This window comes from Eulemur rufifrons, chromosome 7, assembly GCF_041146395.1.
Source record: "Eulemur rufifrons isolate Redbay chromosome 7, OSU_ERuf_1, whole genome shotgun sequence".
NCBI lineage: Eukaryota > Metazoa > Chordata > Mammalia > Primates > Lemuridae > Eulemur > Eulemur rufifrons.
Window position 1 is genome coordinate 228,168,834 of NC_090989.1, and position 27,256 is coordinate 228,196,089.

The 27,256-nt window shown below is 40.8% G+C and overlaps 1 protein-coding gene across 2 annotated transcripts in view; it reads left to right on the forward strand.

Moving 5' to 3' along the window:
• Positions 1–732: 732 nt before the first annotated feature.
• Positions 733–27,256, forward strand: part of RCL1 (RNA terminal phosphate cyclase like 1) — a 59,317-nt gene continuing 32,793 nt past the window's right edge. Inside the window, exons 1-3 of one of the 2 annotated variants that reach the window (XM_069476460.1) lie at positions 733–1,019; positions 18,775–18,846; positions 21,283–21,458. In XM_069476460.1, the coding sequence (XP_069332561.1) occupies positions 884–1,019; positions 18,775–18,846; positions 21,283–21,458 (384 nt within the window). In that variant the 5' untranslated portion in view covers positions 733–883. The remainder of the gene's footprint in view (positions 1,020–18,774; positions 18,847–21,282; positions 21,459–27,256) is intronic. The other variant, XM_069476461.1, reaches the window with a different exon arrangement.

A 27,256-nucleotide genomic window follows, 5' to 3' on the forward strand; every position in this document is an offset into this window, starting at 1 on the left:
CTAGGAATGAAGCGCAGCGAATATAAACGAAAGGACCAAAGAGAAAGGGGCAAAGCGAAGTGACTCATAATAAAGTAAGCAGTGGCTTGGTGTCAGAAGACTCAGGGCCCAGGACAGGCTGCCACGGTCAGCTTTCCACTATTCCTCGAACCTGTCCCCACGAGTAAGACGGGATGGCTTTATCTCGCAGAGTTACAGCGGGGAGCGAGACAACCACGCCGGCAGCGCTCAGCACAGTGCCTGCAACAGGGTAAGCGCGCCAACCCAGTTTTCTCATCTATTAAAAAAAAGGCGGGGGCGGTAATACCATCCTTATCCCTTCGGTCGCCGTAAATAGTGATGCTAAGCACCCGGCACATAGTAGGCACCCAACCCCAGTCTGCCGTCTCCCCGTGCCCCAACGCGGGGAAAGACCTCCAGCAGACTGCCAGGGCAGGCGACTCTTAGTTAACCCGCGCCCTCCCGCGTTCCCTCCAGCCGCGCGCTGTTGCCGGGGCCCGGGCACCGCCCAGCTTCACTACGGACCAATGGTAGCGCATATTGTGCACCGCCCAACTGCAGCGCAGGCCAATGGCGACGTGGCGCGGGCACCACCCTTATCCTGCGTTGGCCAATAGCAGCGTGGCCCGGTGCAGAGGCCGCCCCCAGCCAGGCGGGGAGGCGGGGAGGCGGCCACTGGCTCCTCCTCACTCCCCTCTGACCCGGTGTCTAGTCTCTCCGTCTTCCTGTTCCAAACCACGTGGACGCGCCAGGGGCTGTGGGGCTGCGGGAGGCAACCAGGGCCGCCACCGTCGTTGTATCCCCCGCCGCTCGGGTTGCACCCTCCGCGCCCGTCTGAAGTCGCAGCTCCGGGACTCCCCGCGCCTCTGCAGAGGGCGCGCACATGGCGACCCAGGCGCACTGCCTCAGCTACGTGGGGTGCAACTTCTTGCGCCAGCGTCTGGTCCTGTCTACCCTGAGCGGGCGCCCCGTCAAAATCCGAAAGATTCGGGCTAGAGACGACAACCCGGGCCTTCGAGGTAACTTGGGGTGGGCAGTGTGGGCGCGGGGGCCGAGGGGAGACAGAGCTGATGCCCCGGTGGCCGGCACGCTGGGGGCCTTGGGGGTCCCGCGAGCGCGTCAGGGGCGGGGGCGGGTGGCGCCTTGCCCCTACTTAAGAACTCGCCGGAGCGGTGTGGGGAGGCGGGGTCGGGCCAGGAGGGGAGCGCTCATGCACGCTGCGCTTGGCGTCTCCAGGGCGTTTGTAGTAAACAGCTACACGTTTTCTAGTTTTCCGTGTTGCAACAAATCCCTGGCATCGCCCCCTCGCTTCCCTTGAGTCCCTCTTGCTCTCACCATAAACCTCTCAAAGGAGAAAACCAGTTTGTTGGACCAACATGTGATGCATGAGCTGATGGAGAGACATTTGGAGAGAAAAATAACACTGGTTGGTTCCTGCTCTGTCCCAAAGCTGTCTCAGGAGCAGCTGCCCCCCTTGGACACCGGCTGTTCCTGTCGCCATGATTTCTCGGCTGCCCTCACACTTCTCCTTGGGTGTGGATAAAGAATTAAAAAAAAAAATTCTGTGTTTGTTTTCAGCCGTGATTGTGATTGATGTGCGCAGGACAGGAGCTTTGAGATAGATTTTTAACAGTCATGGGCCTAATTGCCTTGACTTTAGAAAAGGGTTGGTGACAAGCGCTAAACTGCAGGATTCCAAGCTCACTTTTTGCCCTAGAAAGGTAGATGGATTAAAAATAGGCCCCATTTAAACCTACATCGCATTAAATGGCGCCGGTTTTCAACTGCCCCCCTGGAATAAGACGTGTGTTTAAAAGCTTCTGTCTGGCTATCCCAAATTGGGAGAGTCGGTTAAAAAAAGGAAAAACCTGTCTGTAAATGGAAGGAGAGGATTTGTGGTTGGTCTTGGTAGCTTCTTGGGTCATGTTGATGTGTTTAATTTTGCAGTGGCTCCTGTATTAGATGGCCAGCCCATTTTATCATCTTTTAGATTTCTGCCCCTCTTGAGTGGTGATTCGTTGCACATAAGGGGCAGAGATGCCATGTCATTGATGGACATAGAAGGTTAGGAAGGAAAGAACCAGAAGATCCCATGTACAGTGATGAGAAACCTATTGATAGTAGGTAAAGCTTGCGTTCATGGTTCCTGTCCTCTGTCTACTGCTCCAAGACACGGAGGAATTAAGAAGATACCACTAAATAGTTTATACTGAGGCTCTTCCTCTACTTCTGTCTGTTCCCTTTATTGTGAGTCTGGCCCTTGGGCTAAGTGATTGCTTGATTGCTGTACTCTGTGGCATTCTCAGACAGCTTTCCACTTCACCGCCAGGTTAGCCCGGAGAATATTAGGTGCATATGGTAAGAAGATAGGCTTCTACCTTCTATGAACACTGGGCATAGCTGGTTTTTTTTTTTTTTTTTCTTTTTGAAGATTTGTTATACATGCAGTTTTAACTAATGCAGCTAGCCACCAATAATGCCGTTTGCCCTGAAAATAAATATGTTCTTTTTCTTTAACTCTGAAAGAAAATGCTTGATTCATAAATAGCATTTACCAAAAATACTTAGAAGATTCACTTTTTAATCTTTCCCGTCGTTAATTAGCATTCATTGTGTATTATTTCCTTTGAAATCTCTGTGAATCTCAAATCTGCCTCTCATCCACACACTTACTCATTAAGCAAACATTTGCTGATTGCCTACTATATGCTAGGCTCACAGATAGCCTGGAATGGAATTACTAGAACTAGGAAGTCAAGATCTTAACGTAAATGGCAGCTTTATCAAGGAAAGTTGATGATGTTTAAAATGTCTGTTTTAAATAGTGAAGAAAAGAGTCTGTATCTTGGGATAACAAAGACCTGAAATAAAATGTGCAGAATCCAGCTCTCTGGCAACATCACATACCAAAAGACATGAAAATAAGGGGGAAAACCTCTGTGTTATCTAAATTAAGGCTGCCACTTATTAATACCTGCAGAAACCAAAATAGGCTTTTCAGGCTTTCCTTAAAGCATGCACCTTATTATTTGACTCATGATTCTAAGTCTGGCTATCCATGCCCTACCCCCCCCCCCCTTTGTTTTTTTAAAGAGGAATGGAAGCGTAGCCGGGAGACCTGGGCTTTCTAAAAGAAATATAGGGCCGATAAGATGCAATTCAGAGTTCGTCTATTGATAGGTGGCCTCTAATCTAATATTTAATGTCCCAAAGGATGCTTCTCCTACTCTCCTCCTTAACTGTCTGTGAGCATCTCTTCAGTGCCACACACATATGTGCTTCCATTTCTTCCAGAAACAGGGCTTTGGCCACTTGGCATTTTCCTGAAAGGGTGCCAGACGTGCTATGTGGGAGAGGTAGTACTGGTTGACAGATGTGCTAGTGTTTTATGAGGAGCGTTACTGTAGATCATTATTTTCCTTACCTCATTCATATACCAGGGGAAAAAAGAGACCCCTAATTTAGACCTCCGTGTGCTGGCCTCAGAGCCTCAGAAATCTTGTAGATGTTTGCTGAATTTCTTACAGAGGGAACTGAGATATACATATATGTGCATATATATATGCACATATATGTGTATGTACACACATATATACATAAATACACGTAGCCTCTGATGCATGATTTGTGGTCATAATCAAGGGAGTCCTTGGTAGCTTGATTGAGGAAAAGCCGATGGGCTGTGCTGCCAGTCATCTGTCCCCTTCTGCCTCTTCCTGACTCAGGTTCTGAGAGTTGGGAAAAACTCACATATTCAATAAAATCATTCACAAGTTTATTGAGCCTCAGTATGTACAAGGCTTGAGGCGGGGAGTATAAATGTGAGAAGCTGGCTGCCCCTGCTGTCAAGGAGCTTGCCATCTAAGTAGGAAGAGGATGTCTAACTTGGAGTAGAAAGAGTTGGGTGTTGTACAGGGGCCCAGTGGAGTTCAGAGTAGAGACTTCCCTGGAAGTTATGAGGGAAGGCTTTCTGGATGTATAATACTTCTGATCTCCTGACAGAATGGAGATGAGAGCTGCCGGAATCATTGCTGGTGAAAGAAACAGTTGTTAAGTTTATTTTATTGAGGTAATATCCATAATTTGTCATGGTTATAGTAGCTTGGTGGTTAAGAGTTTGGATTCAGTGTTAGACTTTGGTTTGAGTCTTGGTTCTGACTTTTGCTCTTGGACCTTGGGTAAATTCTTTAACATTTCTGAGCCTCAATTTTTTTTTTCATCACTAAAGTGAGGCCAAGTCTACTAACCTCATTGGGTTATTATGAGGACTAAATGGAAAAATACTTCGAAGTATACTGAACAGTGCCTGGCACATAGAATAAATGTTAGCTGGTTTTATTATTATGTAGCTGATACTGACTGGCTGTGGTTCATCTCCCTGGTATCCCAAATCTGTTCTTGCTCCTATATGGAGACTTTTTAGATCTGTAAAGAGAATTATACCTTTTCTTTATCTTCTCTTTTCAGTCTGTAGTTTTCCTTTAGGTGATTGTTTCCAGACATTTGTATATTATACGTATAGCATAGTGATTGTCAACCAGGGGCACTTGCACTTTTGTTCCCTAGGGGATATTTGGCAGTGTTCGGAGATATGTTTGGTTGTCACAACTGGGGGTGGGGTGGGGATGCTACTGGTATTTAGTGAGTGGAACCCAAGGATGCAGCTAAATATCCTACCGTGCACAGGATAGCCCTCCCCCCAGACCCCCCTCCCCCGCAACAAAGAATTGTTTTGTTCAAAATGTCAATAGTGCTAATGTTGAGAAACCCAGGCCTATCAGACTTTAATAATTAAGCCTTTTCTTTTCTCTGTATTTCTAATGATTAGGAATAGCAGCATGTGGTACTGAGAAGATGGCACAAGGATTCAGAGTGGATGAGACACAGGTCAAACTCTGTGACTTCAGGCAAATCAGTTAATCTCTTAAATAAAACTGTCCTCTTCCAGTGCGGAGGGGTTATAAATAATAAGAAAAATTTGAACCGCAGAGAAGGATGATCCTGGAAGGATCTTTATAATTATACAGCCACATGTGTAATTTATGCTTCACTCATGAGAAACATGAATAATTATGTTGTCTTATTGTACTCATCTTTCATTGAGGAGGAAGTACATATTCTTTGTTGCTGTTTTACTGAAGGTCAAAAAGCCAAGACATAGTTAAGTGAGATAGCTGGTGAAGTTGAACATCCACTGAAAGACAGAGCTGGAAAGAGAATGTAGCCAGCTCCAGCCTGGAGGGCCCATTCTTCTCTCCCGTTTAACTGCATGATGGACTTGTGTGAGGACATCAGTGTTATAAAGGAGCTGTCCAAAGTGCCTCTTTCTCTGGATTTCATGGACTGTCTCTCAGGGCTCAGTTTAACAATTTAACAATTTCTGTTTAATGTGAGATCTAAATGGAAAAGACCTCCATGAGAATAATTGTTTAAAGTGGGGATAGCAGGAATGATGGACTTGAGCAAGAGCATTGGTACAGGAGTCAGGGGACAGGACTGCCACTACCCAGGATCCTGAGCAGGTCACATGACTAAGCCTCAGTGTCTTCCCCTGTGAAATTAAGAAAAAGAAGTTGTTTGGTCCCCTGGAAGTGCTGCATATGGCTTAAGCACTGTGGTTCCCCAAGCCCCAGGCCATGGCCCAGTATGGGAGCTGTATTTATAGCCGCTCCCCATCCCTGGCGTCTTCACTGCCTCCCCCCATGCCCCCTCTTCTGCCCCAAAAAATTGTCTTCCATGAAACCAGTCTCTGGTGCCAAAAAGGTTGGGGACTGCTGCTTAAGCAGATGAAATTCTGAAAAAGAAAAGCTCAGTGGAGTTTTAATCAAAAGAGTCCTTTAAAATGTGCTGAGGACACATGCTATATAGAGGTCCTTTGAAAGGTAAAACATGTTTTGGTAAACTAATGCATTGTTTTGGGGATAAATCTGGCTGTTCGTATATTAGATCTTTTTGGTTTTAAATTTTTTACTCTTTTTAGGCAGAGTCTTGCCCTGTCACCCCCGCTAGAGTGTAGTGGCGTCATCATAGCTTGCTGCAACCTCAAACTTCTGGGCTCAAGCATTCCTCCTGCCTCAGCCTCCCAAGTAGCTGGGAATACAGGCGCGCACCACTGCGCCCAGCTAATTTTTTCTGTTTTTGGTAGAGACAGGGGTCTCACTCTTGCTCAGGCTGGTCTCAAACTCCTGACCTCAAGCATTGCTCCCACCTCGGCCTCCCAGAGTGCTAGGATTACAGGAGTCAGCCAATAAATTAGATCTTTTAAAAGGAGGAGGTACCTATATTTTATTTAGGCATGGTTTGGGACTTAGAATTGTTGATAGACAACTGGATTTGGGGAATGCCAGATGGCTATGCTCCTAAGTATAGATTGAATATTTTCTTGTTGGTTAGCAATCTATCCTTTTGTACCTCTGTTGACTTCCAAGTGATGATTTTTGGCTACCCCCCTCCCTAAAAAATACTTATATTTTAAAGACAAATGCCAAGAATTCTAATGACTTATTTTCAGATATAGTATTGTTTGGAAGCTGTAAAATACTATTCCAGATGGAACTATCTATCATCTTTTTTTTTTTTTTTAAACCAAACTTTCATTTTGAGATAATTGTGCAGTTGTATTAATAAGAAATAATGCAGACAGATCCTGCCTAAACTTTATCCCATTTCCCCCAGGGGTACTATCTGGAAAAATTATAGTAGACTGTCACAATTAGGATATTGACATTGATGGCAGTGAAGATAGAGAACATTTCCCTTACTACAGGGATTTCTCATGTTGCCATTTTATAACCACAACTACTTTCCTCCTTCCTCTACCTCCTCCTTAACGCTTGGCAACCACTGATCTATTAGCATTTGAAGAATGTTATATAAATGGGATCATATAGTATATAACCTTTTGGGTTGACTTTTTTCACTCAGAATGATTCTCTAGAGATTTATCCAAATTGGGTTTTTTTAAATCTTAGCAAGTTCATTCCTTTTTATTGCTGAGCAGTATTCCATAATATGAAAGTACCACAGTTGTTTCTAACCATTCACCTGTTGAAGAACACTTGGGCTGTTTCCCGTTATTGGCTATTACAAATAAGGCTGCTATAAAAATTTGTGTATAGTTTTTTTGTGTACTTAAGTCTTCCTTTCTCTGGGATAAATGCCCAGGAATGCAATTGCTGGGTTGTATGGTAGTTGCATGTTTAGTTTTTAAGGAAATTGCCAGGCCGGGCGCGGTGGCTCACGCCTGTAATCCTAGCACTCTGGGAGGCCGAGGTGGGCGGATCGTTTGAGCTCAGGAGTTCGAGACCAGCCTGAGCAAGAGCGAGACCCCATCTCTACTAAAAAAATAGAAAGAAATTATATGGACAGCTAAAAATATATATAGAAAAAATTAGCCGGGCATAATGGTGCATGCCTGTAGTCCCAGCTACTCGGGAGGCTGAGGCAGGAGGATCGCTTGAGCCCAGGAGTTTGAGGTTGCTGTGAGCTAGGCTGATGCCACGGCACTCATTCTAGCCCGGGCAACAGAGTGAGACGCTGTCTCAAAAAAAAAAAAAAAAAAGAAAAAAAAAAAAAAAAGAAATTGCCAGTGTTTTCCAGTGTGGTTGTACCATTTTATATATATTCCCAGCAACATATGGAGATTCAGTTTCTTTACATCCTCACCAGCATTTTAGTCATTCCGATAGGTGTGTAGTGATGTCTCATTGTAGTTTTAATTTGCATATTTCAAATTAATAATGATATCTTCAGTGAAATGTCTTTTCAAGTCTTTTGTCCATTTTCTAATAGGATTGTTTGTTGTTGAGTTTTGAGAGTCCTTTATATATGCTAGTTCTTTGGGAGATATGTGGTTTGCTAATATTTTCTCCCACTCTATAGTAGCTTACCTTTTCATTCTCTCCATATGGTTGTTTGCAGAGGAAAATATTTTGATTTTAATGATGTAGAATTTATCAATTTGTCCTTTTTTTTTTTCTTAGGGACAGGATCTTGCTCTGTTACCTAGGCCAGAGTGCAGTGGCACAATCATAGCTCACCTGCAGCCTTCTACATTTGAGCTCAATCAATCTTCCTGCCTCAGCCTCCTGAGTAACTGGGACTATAGGACTATAGGCATGTACCCTGGCTAATTTATCTAATTTATTTATTTATATTTTTGTAGAGACAGAGTCTCACTATGTTGCCCAAGCTGGTCTTCAACTCCTGGCCTAAAGCAATCCTGCCGCGGCCTCCCAAAATGCTGGGATTACAGTGTGAGCCACCGCATCTGGCCTAAAACTATTTTCTGTACCTGAATTTCTTCTTCTAACATCATAATAATGGCTTTTAGAAGGCAAAGAGAAAAGAAGGTGATCTTTATGCTTGTATTGTGTCAAAACACAATTCAAAGGAATTCTGGTCTTCCTCTTCGAATTCACGGATCTAATTTATAACCTGACATCTGCAACTTCCAGTCAGTCCCCTTGGCATTTTGTAAGTCCAGGAATATTCAAGTTGGATTTAGAATTAGAATGCTAGAAGATCCAGTCACAGACCGATCTGTTCTTCGATTTTCGTATTTTGGATTCCTCATTTTTCCTGATATCCATTCACAAATTGGTTAAGTTGGGAACTTGACCATGATTGTAGTGCTTTCCAGCTGGGAGTAGCTCCTATCCTCAACGGGAAGACGATGTGAAAGGTAAAAAATACTGAATTCTCTTCCTGTAATCTTGGATTGTATCTACTGTTTGGGATTTAAAAATGCCTCTTCATGTGTAAAGTGAGGTGGTTGGACCTGGAAAATGCCTGGTAGCACTTCTGACACTGGAACGGGCAGTGCCCTGTGTGTTTGCAGTAGTGTCTGGTCAGTTTATCTGAGTGGGCAAATTTCCATCCACAGCTGTAGCAATGATCATAGCTCACTGTAGTCTTGAACTCCTGGGCTCAAGTGATCCTCTTGCCTCAGTCTTCCGAATAGCTAGGAGTACAGGCGTGCACCACCATGCCTGGCTCATTTATTTTCTTTTATAGAGGTGGGATCATGCTTATTGCCCAGGCTGGTCTGAAACTCCTGGCTCAAGTGATCTTCCTGCCCCAGCCTTCTAAATCATTGATCTTTTGTAATATTTTAGTGTCTATTTTGTTTAGTTCTGCTCTGATTTTTATTATTTCTTTCCTTCTACTAATTCTGGGTTTGATTGGGTTTTGCTTTTCTACTTCTTTGAAATCCATCATTAGGTTGTTTATTTGAAATCTTTCTTTTTTAATGTAGATGTTTATTGCTGTAAACTTCCCTCTTAATACTGTTTTTGCTTAATCCCTTAGGTCTTGGTATGTTGTGTTTCTATTTTTGTTTGAAGACATTTTAGAATTTCTTAATTTTTTCATTTATCCATTAGTTGTTCAGGAGCATGTTGTTTAATTTTCATGTATTTGTATAATTTTGAAAGATCCTCTTGTTATTGATTTCTAGTTTATTCTATTGTGGTCAGAAAAGATAGTTCATATGATTTCAATTCTTTTAAATTTGTTGAGGCCTGTTTTGTGGCTAAATATGGTCTTAATGTTCCATGTGCTGATGAAAAGAATGTGAATTCTACAGCTGTTGGATGAAATGTTATGTAAATGTCTATAAGGTCCACTTAAAGTTTACTTTATTATTATTTTTTTCAGCCCAGGTAGCAAAACTGAGATAAAGTTTATTTTAAATTTAATGTTTCTTTGTTGATTTTCTGTCTAGATGATCTGTCTAATGCTGAGAGTTAGGTTTGGAAGTCCCCAACTGTTATTGTATTGGAGTCTTACTTTCCCTGTAGATCTAATACTGCTGCTTTATATATCTGGGTGTTCCAGTGTTGGGTGCACATATATTTAGAATTGTTAAATCCTCTTGCTGGATTGTTCCCTTTATCATTGTATAATGATCTTTGTGTCATTATACAGTTTTTGACTTAAAATCTGTTTTATCTGATGTAAGTATAGCTACTCCTGCTTGATTTTGGTCTCTGTGTGGAATGTGTTTTATAATCTCCTCACTTTCAATCTATATGTTTATTTATAGGTAACGCGAGTTTCTAATAGGCAGCATATAGTTGGGTCATTTAAAAAAAATCCATTCAGCCAGTCTGTATCTTTTAAGTGGGAGATTGAATTCATTTACATGCAAAGTAATTATGGATATGTGAAAACTTACTCCTTTCTTTTTTGTTAATTGTTTTTTGGTTGTTTTGTATATCCTTTGCGTGTTTTCATGATAGTGATCATCATCTTTTCATTTCCAGATGTAGGACTCCTTTGAGCATTTCTTGTAAGGTATACCTAGTGGTGGTGAATTCCCTCAATTTTTGCTTACCTGGGAAAAACTTCATTTCTCCCTCATTTCTGAAAGTTAGCTTTGCTTGGCATAGTATTCTGGGCTGGGAATTTTTCCCTCCAGTACTTTGAATATTTCTCATTCTCTCCTGGCCTGTAAGCTCTCTGTGAGGAAATTTGGTTTTAGTGTAATGGGGATTTCCTTTATGTGGCTTGACACTTTTCTCTTGCTGTTTTTAGAATTCTCTTTTTTTCTTTGGCTTTTGACAATTTGTCTATAATGTGCCTTGTGGAGGACTTTTTGTTTGAATCTATTTGGGAACATTTGAGCTTCTTTTTTTTTTTTTTTTTTTTTTTTTTATTTCATCTTATTATGGGGGATACAGAATTGCAGGTTACATACGTTGCTCCTGTACCGCCTTTCCCCCCAGGTCAGAGCTCCAGGCGTGTCTGTTCCCCAGGTAGTGTGCGTTGCACCCATCATGTAGGTATATATCCCTCCCTTCCCCACCCCCCCCTTCCCGAGCATTTGAGCTTCTTGAATCTGTATGTTTATACTTCTTTCCAGACTTGGGAAGTTTTCAGCTATTATTTTATTTAGTAGGTATATAACCATGCCTCTTCCCTTCTCTTCTCCTTCTGGAACTTTTATAATAGAAACATGTTTGCTTAATGGTGTCTCATATGTCTTGTAGGTATTCTTCACTCTTTTTCATTGTTCTTTCTTTTTATTTTTCTTAGTAGGTAATTTCAAACAACCTATCTTCAAGTTCAGAGATTTTCTTTGCTTGATTAGGTCTGCTGTTGAAGCTCTTGTACTTTTTATATCATTCATTGAATTCTTTAGCTGTAGGATTTCTGTTTTTTTTTTTTTTAAATGATTTTTATGTCTGTTGAGGTTTTTTTGTACATATTGTGAATTTTTTTGTGATTTCATTGAATTGTCTATTTTCTTGTATCTCATTTAGTTTCCTGAAGATCAATATTTTAAATTTTCTTTCATTGGGGTCTGTAACTAGAACAGTTATTATGTTCCTTTGTTGGTGTCGTATTTTCTTGCTTTATCATGTTTCTTGTGTTTCTGCATTGATGTCTGTGCATCTGGTGGAACAGTCACCTCTTCCCAACTTTCCAGAATAGTTTTCATATAGAAAAACTCGGCTGCAGTTGAGTCTTTATGTGCTGGTAACGAAGGGTATGGTGACTCTGTTTCTCGATATGTATCATGTTATTGTCTTAGTGCAACTTCTTCAGCTGTGGTCAATGTTAGCATTAACTGTGGGTGCCTCAGTGGCCTAGGCTGTAGAACTTTTTGGCAGTAGTGGTGGTATAGGTTATTAATGTACTCAGAGTCTAGGGCTTTTGAGGTCCTCTTGTTTTTCCCATAATGGAGAGACTTAGCCAAGGGGATTCCTTTTGGTGTCAGATTTGACATGACCTACAAGTAGCTACAGTGGCCTTGGGTTCCAGGTTTAGGCACACGGAGCAGCTGTGGGGGGAGGGTCCTAGGCTCAGGGTCTTGTGAACCTATTGTGGCACCTCATGTTTGGGGTGCAGGTTTACTCCTTGTGGCAGGGTTGTATGTAGGTTGCCCACAGTAACAGGATCTGTGACTGAAGCACCTCCTAGCAGTTCAGGCCCATAGGGGTCAGCTTGTAGCTGGGATTCTATCCCTAGGGGGGCAGGGTAGAACTCTTGCCTACTCTGGGAAAGAAGCAGTGTTCTAGAAGTTTGTGCCTCAGGAGCAGGGTATGGCTGCAATTTGGAAACCTGAGCCAGTAGGGCTCGGTGTCAACTTGAGTCCCAGGGGATGAGGCACCATGTAGCAACAGCTCTAGACCCTGGCATGGTAGGGCTCGCCAGTATCCCAGACTCTATGAGGTCACAGTGGCAGCAAGTCCCCCAGAATGGTGAAGCACATTGTTGTTTGGGCTGGGGCAGAGCAGGGAGCTGCATAGTGATGCCCCTACTCCCCAGGGAAAGGAGTATCTCAGCAGCTTAGACTCCAGGGAGCTAGTTCAGCTCCAGGGAAGCTGAGTATTAGAATTGTTTGGCTTGCAGGGTGGGATGTCTTAGCTTACCCATTGCTCTGTTTCCTTGGGATGTGAGGTACTACTTCAGCTCAGCCCTGGGTTGTGCAGCTGCTCATTTTTGCCAGGGCACTGATTCCCCAGAGGGCAATGTGCTGCTTCAGCTTAGGCCTGGGGGGCATGAATGTTCTGGACAGCCCAGGCACTGTTTCCCTGAGATGTAGTACACTACTTCAGCTTAGGTACTGGGGTGTGTGACTGCTCTGGACAGCCAAGCTACCATTTCCTGGGATGCAGGGCACTGCTTTAACTCAGTGACTGGGGAGATGTGACTGCTCTGAGTGGCCAAGATACTGTTTACCCAGGAGGCAGGGTACCATCTCAGGTGGAGGTAGAGGGGTAGGTAGAGTGGCTCTACCTCCACTTACGTCACATAAACAGGTGTAACAGCTGCTGGAAGCTTGGGCTGAGGAGTTGGGTAGTGGCTTAGCCTCAGGGATGAAGGGGAGGTGTTGCTGCTGGACCCCAGTGCAAGATACACTTCAGCCGCTGTTCCAGTTCCACAGGGGTGTAGTGCAGTAGCTGGGCAGGCCACGGGGGCAGGGCACTTTGTTGGCTCCTTCTCTAGGGGAGCACAGCTGTGTGGGCTCCAGGCAGCTCTCTCAGCTGGGCTTAGTGCCTGTGAGGGGTGTAGGGGTTGCTGGGATCCTTTTGCCTTCTTGCAGTAGGGAGAAGTTCCTCCTGGTTCGCAGCTGATCCTGGTTGGGGGCCTGGCATTTCCTTCCGCTCTCTCTGTGGTCATTCCAAGTTTCTGTATTCACCAGAGTTTCTTTTACTTTTCTGATTCACCGTAGCACTCTCCCTCAGTTATTTATTTTCATTAAAATGTAGTTGTTTATTTGCTGTTCTCGCTGTCATTGTGAGCGGCTTCTAGTTGGTCATCTTGCTCACAGCATCTTTTCTTTGATGTATTTGTCAATTGCATATCCTCTTTTGGGAAGTGTCCATTTAGATGTTTTGATCATTTTTGTCTGTCTTACTGATTTTTTGAGTCATTGATATATTCTGGATATGTTAAAGTATTGCAAATATCTTGTTCCATTCTCTGACTTGTTTTCGCATTCTTAATATAGTGTCTTTTGAAAAACAATAGTAATAGTTCCTACTTTCAGTGTCCAATTTGTAAATCTTGCTGTGTGTCCTTTTAAAGAAATTTTGCCTATACCAAGACCATGAAGATATTCTCCTTGAACTTTAAAGACTTCTGCTTTTAAATGTAAACACTTTATTGCATTAAATAAACTCATCTGCCATAACTTTTAAAATAGAATTTTACTGAAAAATACTGAGTTTTATTATGTGCTTTTTCAGTAATAATTAAGCTAATTACTTGAAATTTTCCTTGTGTTTATATGTTTAATACTAGTTAAGGTTTTAGTTTTTCTTATTCTTTATCTGCAGCCTATTCCTAGGATGTACTTTTTTTTTTTTTTTTTGAGATACAGGGTCTTTTTCTGTCGTCCAGGTTAGATTGCAGTGGTTTCTTCATAACTCACTGCAACCTCAAACTGGGCTCAACTGATCCTCCTGCCTCAGCCTCTCGAGTGCCTGGGACTGTTGACACCCGCCACCATGCCTGCCTAATTTTTCTATTTTTTGTTGAGATGGGGTCTTACTGTGTTGCTCAGGCTAGTATTGAACTTCTGGCCTCAAGCGATCCTCCTGCCTCAGCCTCCCAAAGTGCTAAGATTTAGGTGTGAGCCACTGCGCCTGGCCTCTTTACATTAAAGTATTGTTTATCACTTTAGGTATAATTATATATGTATGTATACATAAAATAAATAAAAGTATATATTATTTCCAAGTGAGTGGATATCTTTTAATTTATTCTGAGAATTGGGTATGTGTTTGTAATTTCTACTTTTTTGGATTTAATGAGGAAAATAATCACTCCTAATTTTACTTGTTAATAGTTCACTGTCTTCCAGTTATTCTCTAAAGAAATTGAAATTACATTGTATATATTTTTAACTTTTCCCTTAATATAGTGTGAAGATTTTGTTGTGTAATTATTAATAAATAATTATTTTAAAAACATTTTTAATGGGGTCATAGCCTAATAAAGATCTATCATAGGCTATTTAATGAAAGCAGTTTTGTTGGCTCTTTAAATTGTGCTACAGTACCTTTATTTGTATTTTTTAATTTAAATTTTATGTATTTTTAAAAATACATGCACATGTCACAAAATTCAAAGAGAAGGAAAGGGTTTAGAGCATCTGTGAAACAGTGTTACTAGTTTGTTTCTTTTCAGTACCAATTTTTTTCATAAATAAGCATATATATGCACACATGTACACTTTTCGTTTTTTCACACAAATGGTCGTCTACATCTTCTTTTGACTCAGTATATCTTGGAGATGACTCATATTAGCATATGAAAAACCTCATTGATTATAAGGCTACAGAGTGTTCTGATATATGCTTATGTCATAATTTATTTGACTAGCCCAGTAGTTGTAGACATTTGAGTTAGAACACTTTTAAATTGAGAATGTATTTATTGAAATTAGCTCCTTGTTTTTAAAGTACAGATTTTTAGATTGTATTCTTTCCTCACTCTCCTTTGAGACATGTTTTTGCCTTTCTTAGTGAGGAATGGTTCAGGCTGATGACTGCCACTGTCTTGTAGGACACACAAACACTTTAAAGAAATGATGATTCAACCTCATATTTTAGCACCAATACAAAACAAAAAGGAAAAGAAAAGAAAAAAGAAATGATGAAATCACTTGGGGGATTATTTGGGGGACAGAGAGTGGGAGGGGATTAGGCACGAGAGGTGATATTTAAGGAATCCTGTGATTGATGATCCCAACAGTTAAAGGATCTTTTAAATGTGAAATATAAGGACATATAATAAAAAGATGCATAGGATATGAAAGTAATGCTTCAGGGATTGTGAAATGAACATCTGTGTGATCCCCATCCATGCCAAGCAGAAGTTTGCCAACGTCTGTGCACTTCTTAGCATTCGTAGCTCCCTACTATGCCACCAGTGGTAGCCACTGTCCTGACCATCGTGACATTCACTTTGATTCTCTTTATAGTTTTATAACCTAATTATGTATTCCTAAACAATATAGTAAAATTATGCTTGCTTTTGGAACTTTTCCTTTAAAATTTTTAGATTTGTGAAATTTTATATCCCCAGGAGCATTCATGAAGAGGAAGAATGAGAAAGGGTGTGTGGGACATGAATGGGCAAAGAATCCTACACATCTTGGTTAATGAAGTTTGAGGACTTTGATCCTACTATTAGGTGAACTTGACATCTTTTTCACACCAGGTGATGGAGCTATATCTTCACTGTTGTCAGTGCTCCCGAACTAGCTCTGAGTCTGGTTCTTTGAATTGCTGCTTCTGAAGCACCTGTTTGCTGTGACCAGGGATGGTCCTGCCTACAAGTCTCTTTATGCCCATTCTCTTCCTACTTATGTTCCTGCTGGGCATTTCTGACTGTGTTTGTGCTCAAGAGCCCCTGTGGATTTTCCCCTGCCCCCAAATTTCTAAAGTCATATTTTCTTCTTTTAAAAGCTATAGGGTTCAATCTTGGGCATTTCCTCTTTGCCATTTAGGTGCCTAGAAGGCTTGAGCAAATCAAGGGTGGGTTTTGTGTGTGTGTGTGTGTGTGTGTGTGTGTGTGTGTTTATGTGCAGAGTACCTTGCGTAATCTTTCTCTCTTTCTCTCTCTTTCTTTCTTTCTCTTTCCATGAGGTCTTTGCTGCCCCAGGTGGAGTGCACTGATGCAAACATAGCTGACTGCAGCCTCAAACTCCTAGGCTCAAGTGATCCTCCTACCTCACTCTCCCAAGTAACTAGGACTACAGATATATACCACCATGCCCAGCTAATTTTTAAAATTTTCTTAGCAATGAAGTCTCACTATGTTGCCCAGGCTGGTCTTGAACTCTTGGCCTCAAGCAGTCCTCCTGCCGTAGCCTCTTGAGTCACTAGGATTAGAGGTGTGAGTTACCATCCCATCTCTACCTTGTATTTTGTATAAACCCAACTTGAAAGTGGCATTGTTATAGAGATTGTGCTTAATTTTTTAAAGACAGAATGTTCTATAGAAAAGGACTGTAAAAATAATTTCTAGTTCAATTCCATAGTTCAGTTACTTTCAAACTTTTGTGATACTGCTTATACTGTAACCTAGTACCCATACACATATATGTAAAACAAACTAAAATTTTATGAACAGCACCTTTAGTGTGTACAGTTACTCTGATACAGTCTATTCTGTTCTAATTTATTTTTAAAAATATGATGAGTGATCCATTCAATTAACTACAAGATCCTGCAGTTGCAAAGAGGAAGAACTTGGCTCTGGGGGATCAAACTGAATGGAGGCAAATTAATGTCATGGTGTGGTTAAGAGTGTGGACTTTGGAGAAAGACAGACTTGGTCTCAAATCCTGACTCTGCCTCTTGCTGATCACTTGACCAGGGAAGGCTAGTTGACATTGTTGGTTTCAGCCTTCTATGTAATGGTGTCTTAGTCCATTCTGTGTTACCATAACAGAATATCACAAACGGGATAATTTATGTAAAGAAAAGACATTTATTTCTCACAGTTCTGGAGGCTGGGAAGTCCAGTATCAAGATGTTGGTTGGCAACATGGCAGAAAGTGAAAGGGTGAAAGAGGAGGCCAGAAACAAGAAAGGACTGGACTTGTTTTTTTATTTTTATTTTTTAAGAAGATGAGGTTTTGCTATGTTGCCCATGCCATCTTCAAACTCCTGGGCACAAGGGATCCTCCTGCCTCAGCCTTCCCGAGTAGCTGGGACTATAGGCGTGTGCCACTACTCCCTGTTGGATTCATGTTTATAACAGCCCACTCTTAGTGTTAATGAACCCACTCCTGTGATAATGACATAAATCCATTCACAAGGGCAGAGCCCTCATGGCCTAATCACCTCTTAATGGTCCCATCTCTTAATACTGTCACAATGGCAATTAAATTTCAACATAAATTTTGGAGGGGACATTCAAACCATAGCAAACTCTGTGCCCAGGGTTATGAGGATTAAGTAAAAAAAGGTATGATACAAAGTAAGTGTTTGATACACAGCAGCTGTTATTAGCCATTATTATTTGTTTCAGGATTTAATGAAGTTTCTCTGATTTCTAGCCAGGTGTTTTTTGTACAGATTGCAGAATGTACTATGACAAGAGTTACGGGACAGTGTTAAGTAACAGACTAGGTGGATGGGAATTGCTTAGTTGATCGGCTCACCCTTTGGGATCAGTTTAGGTGACTGCTGGGGTTTGTGTCCGCAAACTCTGGTGGTTTAGTACAGGAGCGGGAACTGCCTACAAGTATCAGCATTCACCGTGCCTTCAGTAGCAGAAGAGTTGGCCTTTTCTGTCTTTGTTAAAACTAAAGGGGGTGTGTATGTGTAAGATTAGCTCAGGGGAGGGCCAGAGGACATATTCCCCTGTCTTGAGTCCTCATTCCTCCTCCCATAATTTAAAATTTAAAATCTATTGTCTTTTCCTCCCCTTCCTTCCCTCCTCCCTCCCTTTTTAAAATAATGACCAGCTTTTATGTTTTAGATAACAATCTGTTTATAAAAGGAATTGAAGCAAATTTGAACATAAAATATAAACATTTAATATGAAATTCATATAAAATCTTACCATAAAGAGAAGCCCATTTGTTGACATTTGGTCATTTTTCTTCCAGTCTTTTTTCATATAATTAAAAAAAGGTGGCAGTAATACTGTATATTCAAGCATGTTTTCAATGAAATAAAAAACCGAATTGAATAGTTATAGATAAGTAGGATGATAGAGGAAGGGATATTGTTGAATGAGAGAGACATTGAAGTGATCTCTTACTGTCTCTGAGACTGAAGGGTGGCCCTCAATTTAATCTCTTCTCTCTAGCATTCTGGAGCAAGGACAAATTTAAGGGGTTTTAAAACCCTTCTCTGTTTTCTACTGTTTGTCCCTTATTTGGGATGCCCTCCTGAGATCAGAAGAACATGTCTTTTATGGGTTTTCTGCTGCTGAAATTAGTATTCCATTAGATTGCTGGTAGAGCTGCTATTTTTTGTGTAATGTGAAAGCTGAATTGTTTCTAAGTTCTACTTGAACTCCTGGCCTCAAGCAATCCTCCTGCCTGGGCCTCCCATAGTGCTAGGCTTGCAAGCCTGAGCCACCATGCCCAGCCTGTTTCTAGGTTCTATTAAACGTGTATGTACCAGTCACTGCTATTCAACTGCCTCAAGTTCCTCAACCTGTGAACTCACCCAGGTCCTGAGAAAAGGCCAGGAATGATGCAGGAAGTAACCTACTCTCTACAGCAGTACCCAGATCAGATGTGCTTCCCAGAAACGGTGACCTGACATGAAGCCAATATGTTTTCTCTTTTCCTCACAGATTTTGAAGCCAGCTTCATAAGGCTGTTGGACAAAATAACTAATGGTTCTCGAATTGAAATAAACCAAACAGGTAAGGTCCTTTTCTCTCTATTCTTAAAAGCACCTACATGCACTACTTAAGCATTCCTGTTTCCTCACTCTTTTTTTTTTTTTTTTTTTTTTTTTAATTTTTTAAAATTTTTAGTCGAGATGGGGTCTTGTTCTTGCTCAGGCTGGTCTCAAACTTCTGAGCTGAAGCAATCCTCCCATCTTGGCTTCTAAGAGTGCTAGGATTATGGGCATGAGCCAGTGCTCCTGGCCTGTTTCTCACTCTTTTTAATGGTATAATATTGTGTTTAAAACTTTACTAATCACTTTGTGTTATATAAGCCAGCATTAAATTGGAATGTTTGGGGGTTATATGAGGAAGATGTGAGTGGAGATCATAATAAAAGCTTATCATTCTGGATCATTTAAAAAAATATGGTGTCAGTATTTTGTCAGATGGAAAGACCCATTATCCGTCTGTGATTTGATTGTCCAATTATGAGGCATACATTTGATTTAAAGAAGTGGGAAGAATGAAAATTTCAGATCAGCAAGCAATCACCTCCTCTTTTTTTAACTGTAAATATTTTCAAAGACAAAATTAAAAATTAAAATAGAATTTAGCACATAAACCACCTAACTGAATTTGTTGTAAGAATTTAATGTGGTAATACAAATAAATGGACTTTGAAAAGTTTTATGTAAATGTTAGGCATAAAATAAGTTTGTACAGGTATATGCAAAAAAAAAAAAAATATGACAATCCCTTTATCTCCTTCCTCTTCCATTCCCCTCTCCAGCAGTAGACACTGTTGCAGCATCTGCTAAGGGGGTACTTAGGTAGTTTAAAACATCAGTGGGGTCATGTTCTTCATGTTGTTCTGCTGCCAGCATTTTCTTGCTAGCACAGATGTCTCAGAGAACTTTCCATGCCAGCACATGCAGGTCTATCCCAATATTTCTGTGAGCTGTGATATAGCATTCCATTGTGTGGATCCATGGTAATTTATTTAACTGCCCCCTACTGATAAACATTTAGGTTGTTTCTAACTTTTTTTTTTTTTCCTATTAGAAATTTTTATCTGCATTGTATGGAAGACCATGGCAAACGTCCTTCGGCCAACTCCATGAGCTCTGTGTCTTTCCACACATATTCCACAAAGGAATCTCAGACCTTTCCCATATTTTGGCTTTCTTAACACAAGCTTGGGTTCATAGGTGGTCCTGTGCCATGTTAGGTGTGCTGATCTATAGCTTTGCCAGCTGTGATTCCTTTAATCTTCTTTGACTTGTTTACTTGAAATTGCTGGAGATCTTTTCAACCACTTTTATTGGTGGTTTGGAGGGCAGTTAATTTTATTCTTTCCTAGTTTTATCTACAGTGTAGGTTGAGAAGAAAGACGTTTGCATGATCCTGCTCGCACCCCATGTCTTCCTTTTTTTCTCCATCAGCTTAGAAGCCTTCATTCTGGTGATCTGGTCAGTTTCTCCTTTGGTCAATTTGTAGGCATAAACAGATAGATTAAAAGATTTCATGGTTATATGGTCTCTTTTTGGCTTTTTGACCTAAAGGATGGTTTTGTGACTCCGAATAGTATTTAGTATAACTGACCCAGAACCCTTCCCTTTGAGAAGTGTTAGTCACTTTCATCATACCATGATCCTTATAGTGATTGTTTCAATTTTGGTTTTTGATTTAGTAAAACCTAAATTTGTTTTTATCAAACTCCCAAGAGCTGTTTCCCATTTGAGTGACTGAACATGTCTCTTTGGTTTTAGTAAATTGTGCCAGAAAACCCTGAAAAAGATTTTAGCAGCAGAAATACCTTATTTATGATTCCTTAAATCATGTAGGGTATGTTACATGGTTTTTCCTCTGTTATGTAAACCTAGTAAGAAACTTTTTGGATGATGTGAATAAAGATAGTAGTTTTCACTAAAGCCATGAAATAATTTTATCTATTTCCATATATCAATATTGAATTAAAACAGCTGCTACTAATGGCATTGCATGCCATATAGTATTCGCCTTTTCTAGGCATGTTGTTTATTGAGTAATTTATCAGAGAAGTCTCATTTCAGGAGATCTAGAAGATGCTGGTTGCTGGTGTGATGGTTTAAGAACATCATTCGTAATTACTCCCTACAGTCAGCCCAGCCTGCAAGTGTGCTGTTGGGAAAATAGGTGCTTACTCGGATCTCTCCTCTGTGCCCTGCCATGACTTTGGCAACTCAGGTGGCTTAGAGAGGGGTTTAATTTATTACTGTTTATTGAATTACACTCACAGTTTATTATTGTTACAGGGGCTTGACAGTAGTGAGTCATCTTTTGGAGTGAAGTATGGGCTCTTAGCGATGGCATTTCAAGCTCCCTTGGATGCCCTTGTCAGACTTTCCCCTTGGGACTAAGTGCCTTCATTACCTTTGTGTACTTAATTTTTTTCTTGCTGAATGTGACTCTTTTCCCTCTGGTTTAAAGGAACAACCTTATATTACCAGCCTGGCCTCCTATATGGTGGATTCGTGGAACATGACTGTAGTGTCCTTCGCAGCATTGGCTATTACCTGGAGAGTCTTCTTTGCCTGGCTCCATTTATGAAGCACCCATTAAAAATAGTTCTACGAGGAGTAACCAATGACCAGGTTGATCCTTCGGTGAGTATTGAGGCCAAACCATGGTGTGATTTTTGTTTCATCTCTTCTCACAACCCAACTTCTCAGAAAAAAATTCGTTATAGAGAACAGTTTTATTTTCAAGTGTATTTCTTTTGCTATTTACCTTGAGATTTAGAGGTTAATCACTCCAGGAGGCAGATGAACCAAGACTTGTAATCATCAAATTCAGGATGATTGTTAACAGTTATCAAGGTGCATTCCATTCCTGTGTCTAAGATCCTTCAAAACAGATGGCTTGCCATCTCATCATGATAACATGAAATACAGCTCTGTTGGCCTGGAGTGTGTGAGGGTAGAGTTTCTATAAGGTCATATGATAGCTGAGACTGGAGGGCAACAGACCAGAATTTTAGGCAGGAAATAATATCTCCTTGACATTGCCACAACATAATCTTGACTTGTCCAGGCTTTAGTAATAAACTCGAGGACTGTCTTGTCTGAAAAGAGTTTGCAGATTTAGAGAAAGGGCTTAAAGGCAGGGAAGGAATGTGTGAGCTTTGATAGTTTGCAGGTACCAGCAAGCTTCTTATTAAGCATGCTGATTTTTCTACAGATATGGGGAGAACAATTTAATATCAAGCTAAACGTTTCATTGTGATCACCGCTATAGCTGTATTAGTGCCAGTCTAAGGTGAGTTTGTGTGTGCGTGTGTATGTGTGAGAGAGAGAGAGAGAGAGAGAGACACAAAGAGGCAGAGTGACAGAGATTGGAGAAGTCCTGTCCAGGCCTGCCAGAGTCCCCACTTTTTGGATGCCCTGCTGTCCAGAGAAGGTGTCTTAAAGCTGGTGGCCTTGATGTGAAGTCCTGACTAAGGAGGCATACTTGTCTTTGCCACTGCAGACATAGGCTAATACCAATGATTGGGCAGCTTTTGAAGCAGAATGTGAAGTATGTAGCTTTTCTAACCAGGGAGGACCAGTTAGGTCATGCAGTGAGCCCCAAGATGGAGGTTGCTGGTATTTACCAAGATACCTATTAGGGGAGGACTGGGGAACTTGTGGCCCTTTAGGTCCTAAAGTGCAGCCTTTTGATTGAATCCAAATTTTACAGAACAGACCTTTTTATTTTTACTAATACATTTTTGTTAATCTTTTGTATTTTTATTTTATTTTTAAAATGAACATATTTAAAATACCAAAGAATAAAATAAGTTTAAACAAAATAATCCTCCCAGATTGACTGGCACAGTTAGAACATTAGTAAACCATAAAGGCTGAACTGATGGCTACTACGCTCATGATTTAGTTCTAACTTCTCCCGCCTGACTAGTGCCACTACTGCATGAGTTGGTGAGAGTTTATGGGGGTCGAGTACCCCAGTCTGTTATCAGCTTTTGACATCGGTGCACTATGTTTCTGTTTGAAGTGGAATTTATGAATAGTTGCACAGCTTGATAGTATTTTTCTTTTTTGAGACAGAGCCCCGCTCTGTCTAACCCTGAGTAGAGTGCAGTGGCATCATTATAGCTCACAGCAACCTCAAACTACTGGGCTCAAGCTATCCTCCTGCCTCAGCCTTTTAAGTAGCTGGGACTACAGGCATGTGCCACCACGTCCAGCTAATTTTTCTATTTTTTGTAGAGAGAGGGGTCTTGCTCTTGCTCAACTGGTCTTGAACTCCTGAGCTCAAGCAATCCTCCCACCTCGGCCCTACAGAGTGCTAGGATTACAGGCATGAGCCACCATGCCTGGCTGACAGTATTTTTTAATTCTGTCTGCTTAACAGCCCATCACATCAAAGAAGACCAAGAGAATGCTGAAGGAAGAAAATAGATTTTTTAATGAGGAGTGGGAATTGCATTATTATCTTGTTTCTGCTAAAGATAAGATGATTTGCTTGCTTTGTGATACTGCAATATCAACATTAAAGAAATTCAGTGCTCATCAGTATTATAACACTCATATGGACCACAAATATTTTAAATTAGAGGGAGAGGTGCAAAAGGTTGTATTGCAGAAATTAAAAGATGAAAAGCAAAAGCAAAGACAATTGTTTCAAGCAGCAATAAGATCTGTAAATAATGCCACTGAAGCAACTTATAAGGTAGCTTATATGCTCAGGAAAAAAGGGAAGCCATTCAGTGATGTACAAATTGTGAAAGAGTGCATTGTCAAAGCTGTAGGATGTTTACACCCTGGTAATGTTTCAAAGTACAAACAACTGCCTTTTTCAAGGAGAACCATAACTGATCGGTAGCATGAATTAGCCTTCAACTTAACAGACAACTTTATCCAATACTTCAAAAGGAAAATATATACTATTCAATCACTTTGGGTGAATCAACTAACCTGATACTACCGACTCGGCACAGGTTTTATACTTCATTTGGGTCATAACAGTTTTGTTTGCTACAAAGAGTTACTCTCTTTGGGCACTCTTATGAACAGAACACGTGGTATAGATATCTTCAACAACTTTTAAGGTAAATGTCATGAAATTGGACTGAATTTGGTAAATTTAGTGAGTGTATGTACAGACGGTGCACCTCCCATGACAGGAAAACATGAAGGGTTTATTGCATAGTTAAAGTGTTAACAGATCCAGATGCTCTCCTTTCTTTTCATTGTATCTTATATCAGCAAAATCTCTGTTCTAAAGCAACTATTTTAAGTGACACTTTGCAACAAGTTATAAGTATTGTTAACCATATTCATGCAAATGCAACAGTGCATTGTCAGTTTTGTAACATGCTAAAGTTGAATTTGCCATACCATTCTAAAGTGTATTGGCTACCGCGGGGACAGCTGGTAACCAAAATTTTATCTCTGCAAGAACAGATAGTTAAAATTATGAAGAACAGGCCAAGCGCTGTGGCTCACGCCTGTAATCCTAGCACTCTGGGAGGCCGAGGTGGGCGGATCGTTTGAGCTCAGGAGTTCGAGACCAGCCTGAGCAAGAGTGAGACCCCATCTCTACTAAAAATAGAAAGAAATTATATGGACAGCTAAAAATATATATAGAAAAAATTAGCCGGGCATGGTGGTGCATGCCTGTAGTCCCAGCTACTCGGGAGGCTGAGACAGGAGGATCGCTTGAGCTCAGGAGTTTGAGGCTGCTGTGAGCTAGGCTGATGCCACGGCACTCACTCTAGCCTGGGCAACAGAGTGAGACTCTGTCTCAAAAAAAAAAAAAAAAAATTATGAAGAACAGAATCAGCAATGTGAATTATTGAAAGAAGATTTCTATGGGAATACAGCATTTCTCTTTGATATCATGTCATATCAAGATGACTTGAATATTTCTTTGCAAAGTAAAACTTATAAGTCTATGTATGATATGTGGCCAAAAAATCCAAGCATTTTGAAAACTATCTTTTTTCAAAACACTTCTTAAAGGAAATTTCAGATGAACATTTCCCCAAGTTAGCGAAGGTCATTGATAAAGTAGGATGATATATGCAAATCATTTGAAGAATACGCAGCTGTATTAGCTCTATTAATTGGAGAATATAATGAAAGCTTCACTTACTTTGAGAATCATGACATCACATTCAAATTAGCATTTCAGCCTCACCTAGTTGATATCACCAAGACACCTAAGGAACTATAGATGGACTTTATTGAGCTCTCAGTAAATGACATTTTACAGTCATCGTTCGATGCTAAGAAAGATTGAATTGAAATATGGAAAAATGCTGTAGAACGCCATCTTCAACATGCCTGAAAAATGCTTTCTTGCTTTTCAACCACTTAATGCTATGAATCTATATTCTCCTACCTAACCCAAATCAAGATGGCCTTAAGGTCACAAATGATGACTCATCTAGAGGATCAGCTGAAACTTCAGAACTCAATACTGCAACCAAATATTCACAATGCTTTCCAACAAAAAGCAGACACAACAAAGTCATTAAACTGTTAGTTAACTTTAAAATTAACAAGTAGTTTTTTTGAAATTATTAAATACATAGTAGTTGGATTTTTGCAAAATACTGTACATTTTAAGTATATCTAATTGAACTTTCTTGAATATGGCCTTATTTGATTATAGCTAAATTAATGTGGCCTTCCAACATAAAAAGGTTCCCTACCCCTGTACTAGGGTATAACCATGATTAATATGTTCTTAGGCAGTAAAGGACTTATTCCTCACTTCTTGGAAATTCAGCTGCATACAGTCTTTTCCCTAGGGCACTGACTCTAGTAGAAGATCTGAAACTCTTAAGTGGTAAAGGAATGTTGCATAAGCTGTTTAGAATTTTTAATTTAAATGACTGCTTTTTTTCCTACATTTTCTGGAAGATTCTAGGAAATGGGGCCTCTGGTTAAAAGTGTGAGAGGAGGCATACATACACTTAGATTGGAAGAGGCGGAGGTGTCTCAAACAATGGGAAAAGGCCCTGAAGTGTACAGAGGACTCCAGCAATGTCGTGTCTCAGTTGCGTACTCTTTTTCTGTGGTTACTAATGAACTTAAAAACTTTTCTCATTGTCAGTATTAAAAAAAAATTTATATAATTAATAGTGACAAAGCTCAGAAATGGTACTTAACTCTATTATGCAGAGTATTAAAAAAATGTGTTTTCATATGCTGTAGGACTATCTGCTTTTGCCAACTGTGTGACTGGTATCTTACTCCAGCCCAGGGTAAAATAAATATGCCTAATCCTGGATAAAGAGTAACTCCTTCAGTCCATTCCATGGCTTCTTCATTTCTAGCTTACTCTTTTCTGTGCGGTTTCCTCATTAGTTCGTGTCTGCATCTACTCTCTGCATATGAGGATGAAATGAATGATTGCGCCCTTAAAGAACTCCCAGTCTTATGGGTGGACAGCTGCGAACCCATCAAGGGAGATTACAAGACTGAATACCCCTGGGCTGTGTTAGAAGTACAAGCAAAATGCTAAGTGTCAGGGTTTCTAGAGGGGAGAAAACCAAAGTTAGTCTGGGTTTTAGGAAGATAATTCTGGAGGTAGAGTGAACGATAAATTGGAGAGGTGATAGACTAGTTTGGATACTATGGAGAGGGAAGTGGAAATGCAGGGGCAGTTATATGAAAGATAGGGACTTCATAATTTGACAACGAATTGGAGATGGATGAGAGGAAATTGCCACAGATGACTCCATGATTTCTGTTGTGGTTGACTAAAAGGATGATGATCAGAAAGAACTTGACACAGGGAAGAGGAAAATTGTGATAGGATAATGGGTGATGTGTTTGATTTTGGTCCTGTTCCCTGCGATGCTGTCATCATAACCAAATGGGGATATCCATTTGGCAATTGGAAATTAATGTTTGGAGCTGATTCAGGCAAGTTATCAGGATCTTACCTGCTGACAGCTAAATTCCTAGGTGTAAGAGATTAATCAGTGCTGAGGTTGAACACTGACAGCTTTTTGGCTGAAGTCATCCTACAGGTGTTTCCTTGCAGTGTGGTAGTGGTGGCAGTGTGTGTGTATCTGAATGGGTTGTTCATGTTTAAAGCCCCAGGTTTCACCTTATAGCAGGGCAGTGTCACAGCACTGAGTGGCTGTTCCTTCATGACAGCCATCAGTGGGAGCTGAGTGGCAGCTGCTGTCTTTGGGTAAGGCATGAGCTTTCCAGCTGGACACAGGTTGCAGTGGACTTTATCATGCATTTAAATTTGGCCTCTGTGGACATTAGAGTTTTTGCCCCATGGTCCAAGGGGCTGAGAATGGAAGAAGGGGAAATGAGCGTTTAAAGTGTGAGTGGGGGGGGGAAAAGGACCTAGTGACAGAGTGACTGTGGGGCTAGAAGTCTTCTGAGAAGCCAAGCAGGAGGCAAATTCCTAAGAAGCCAAGGACGAACTCTTTGCA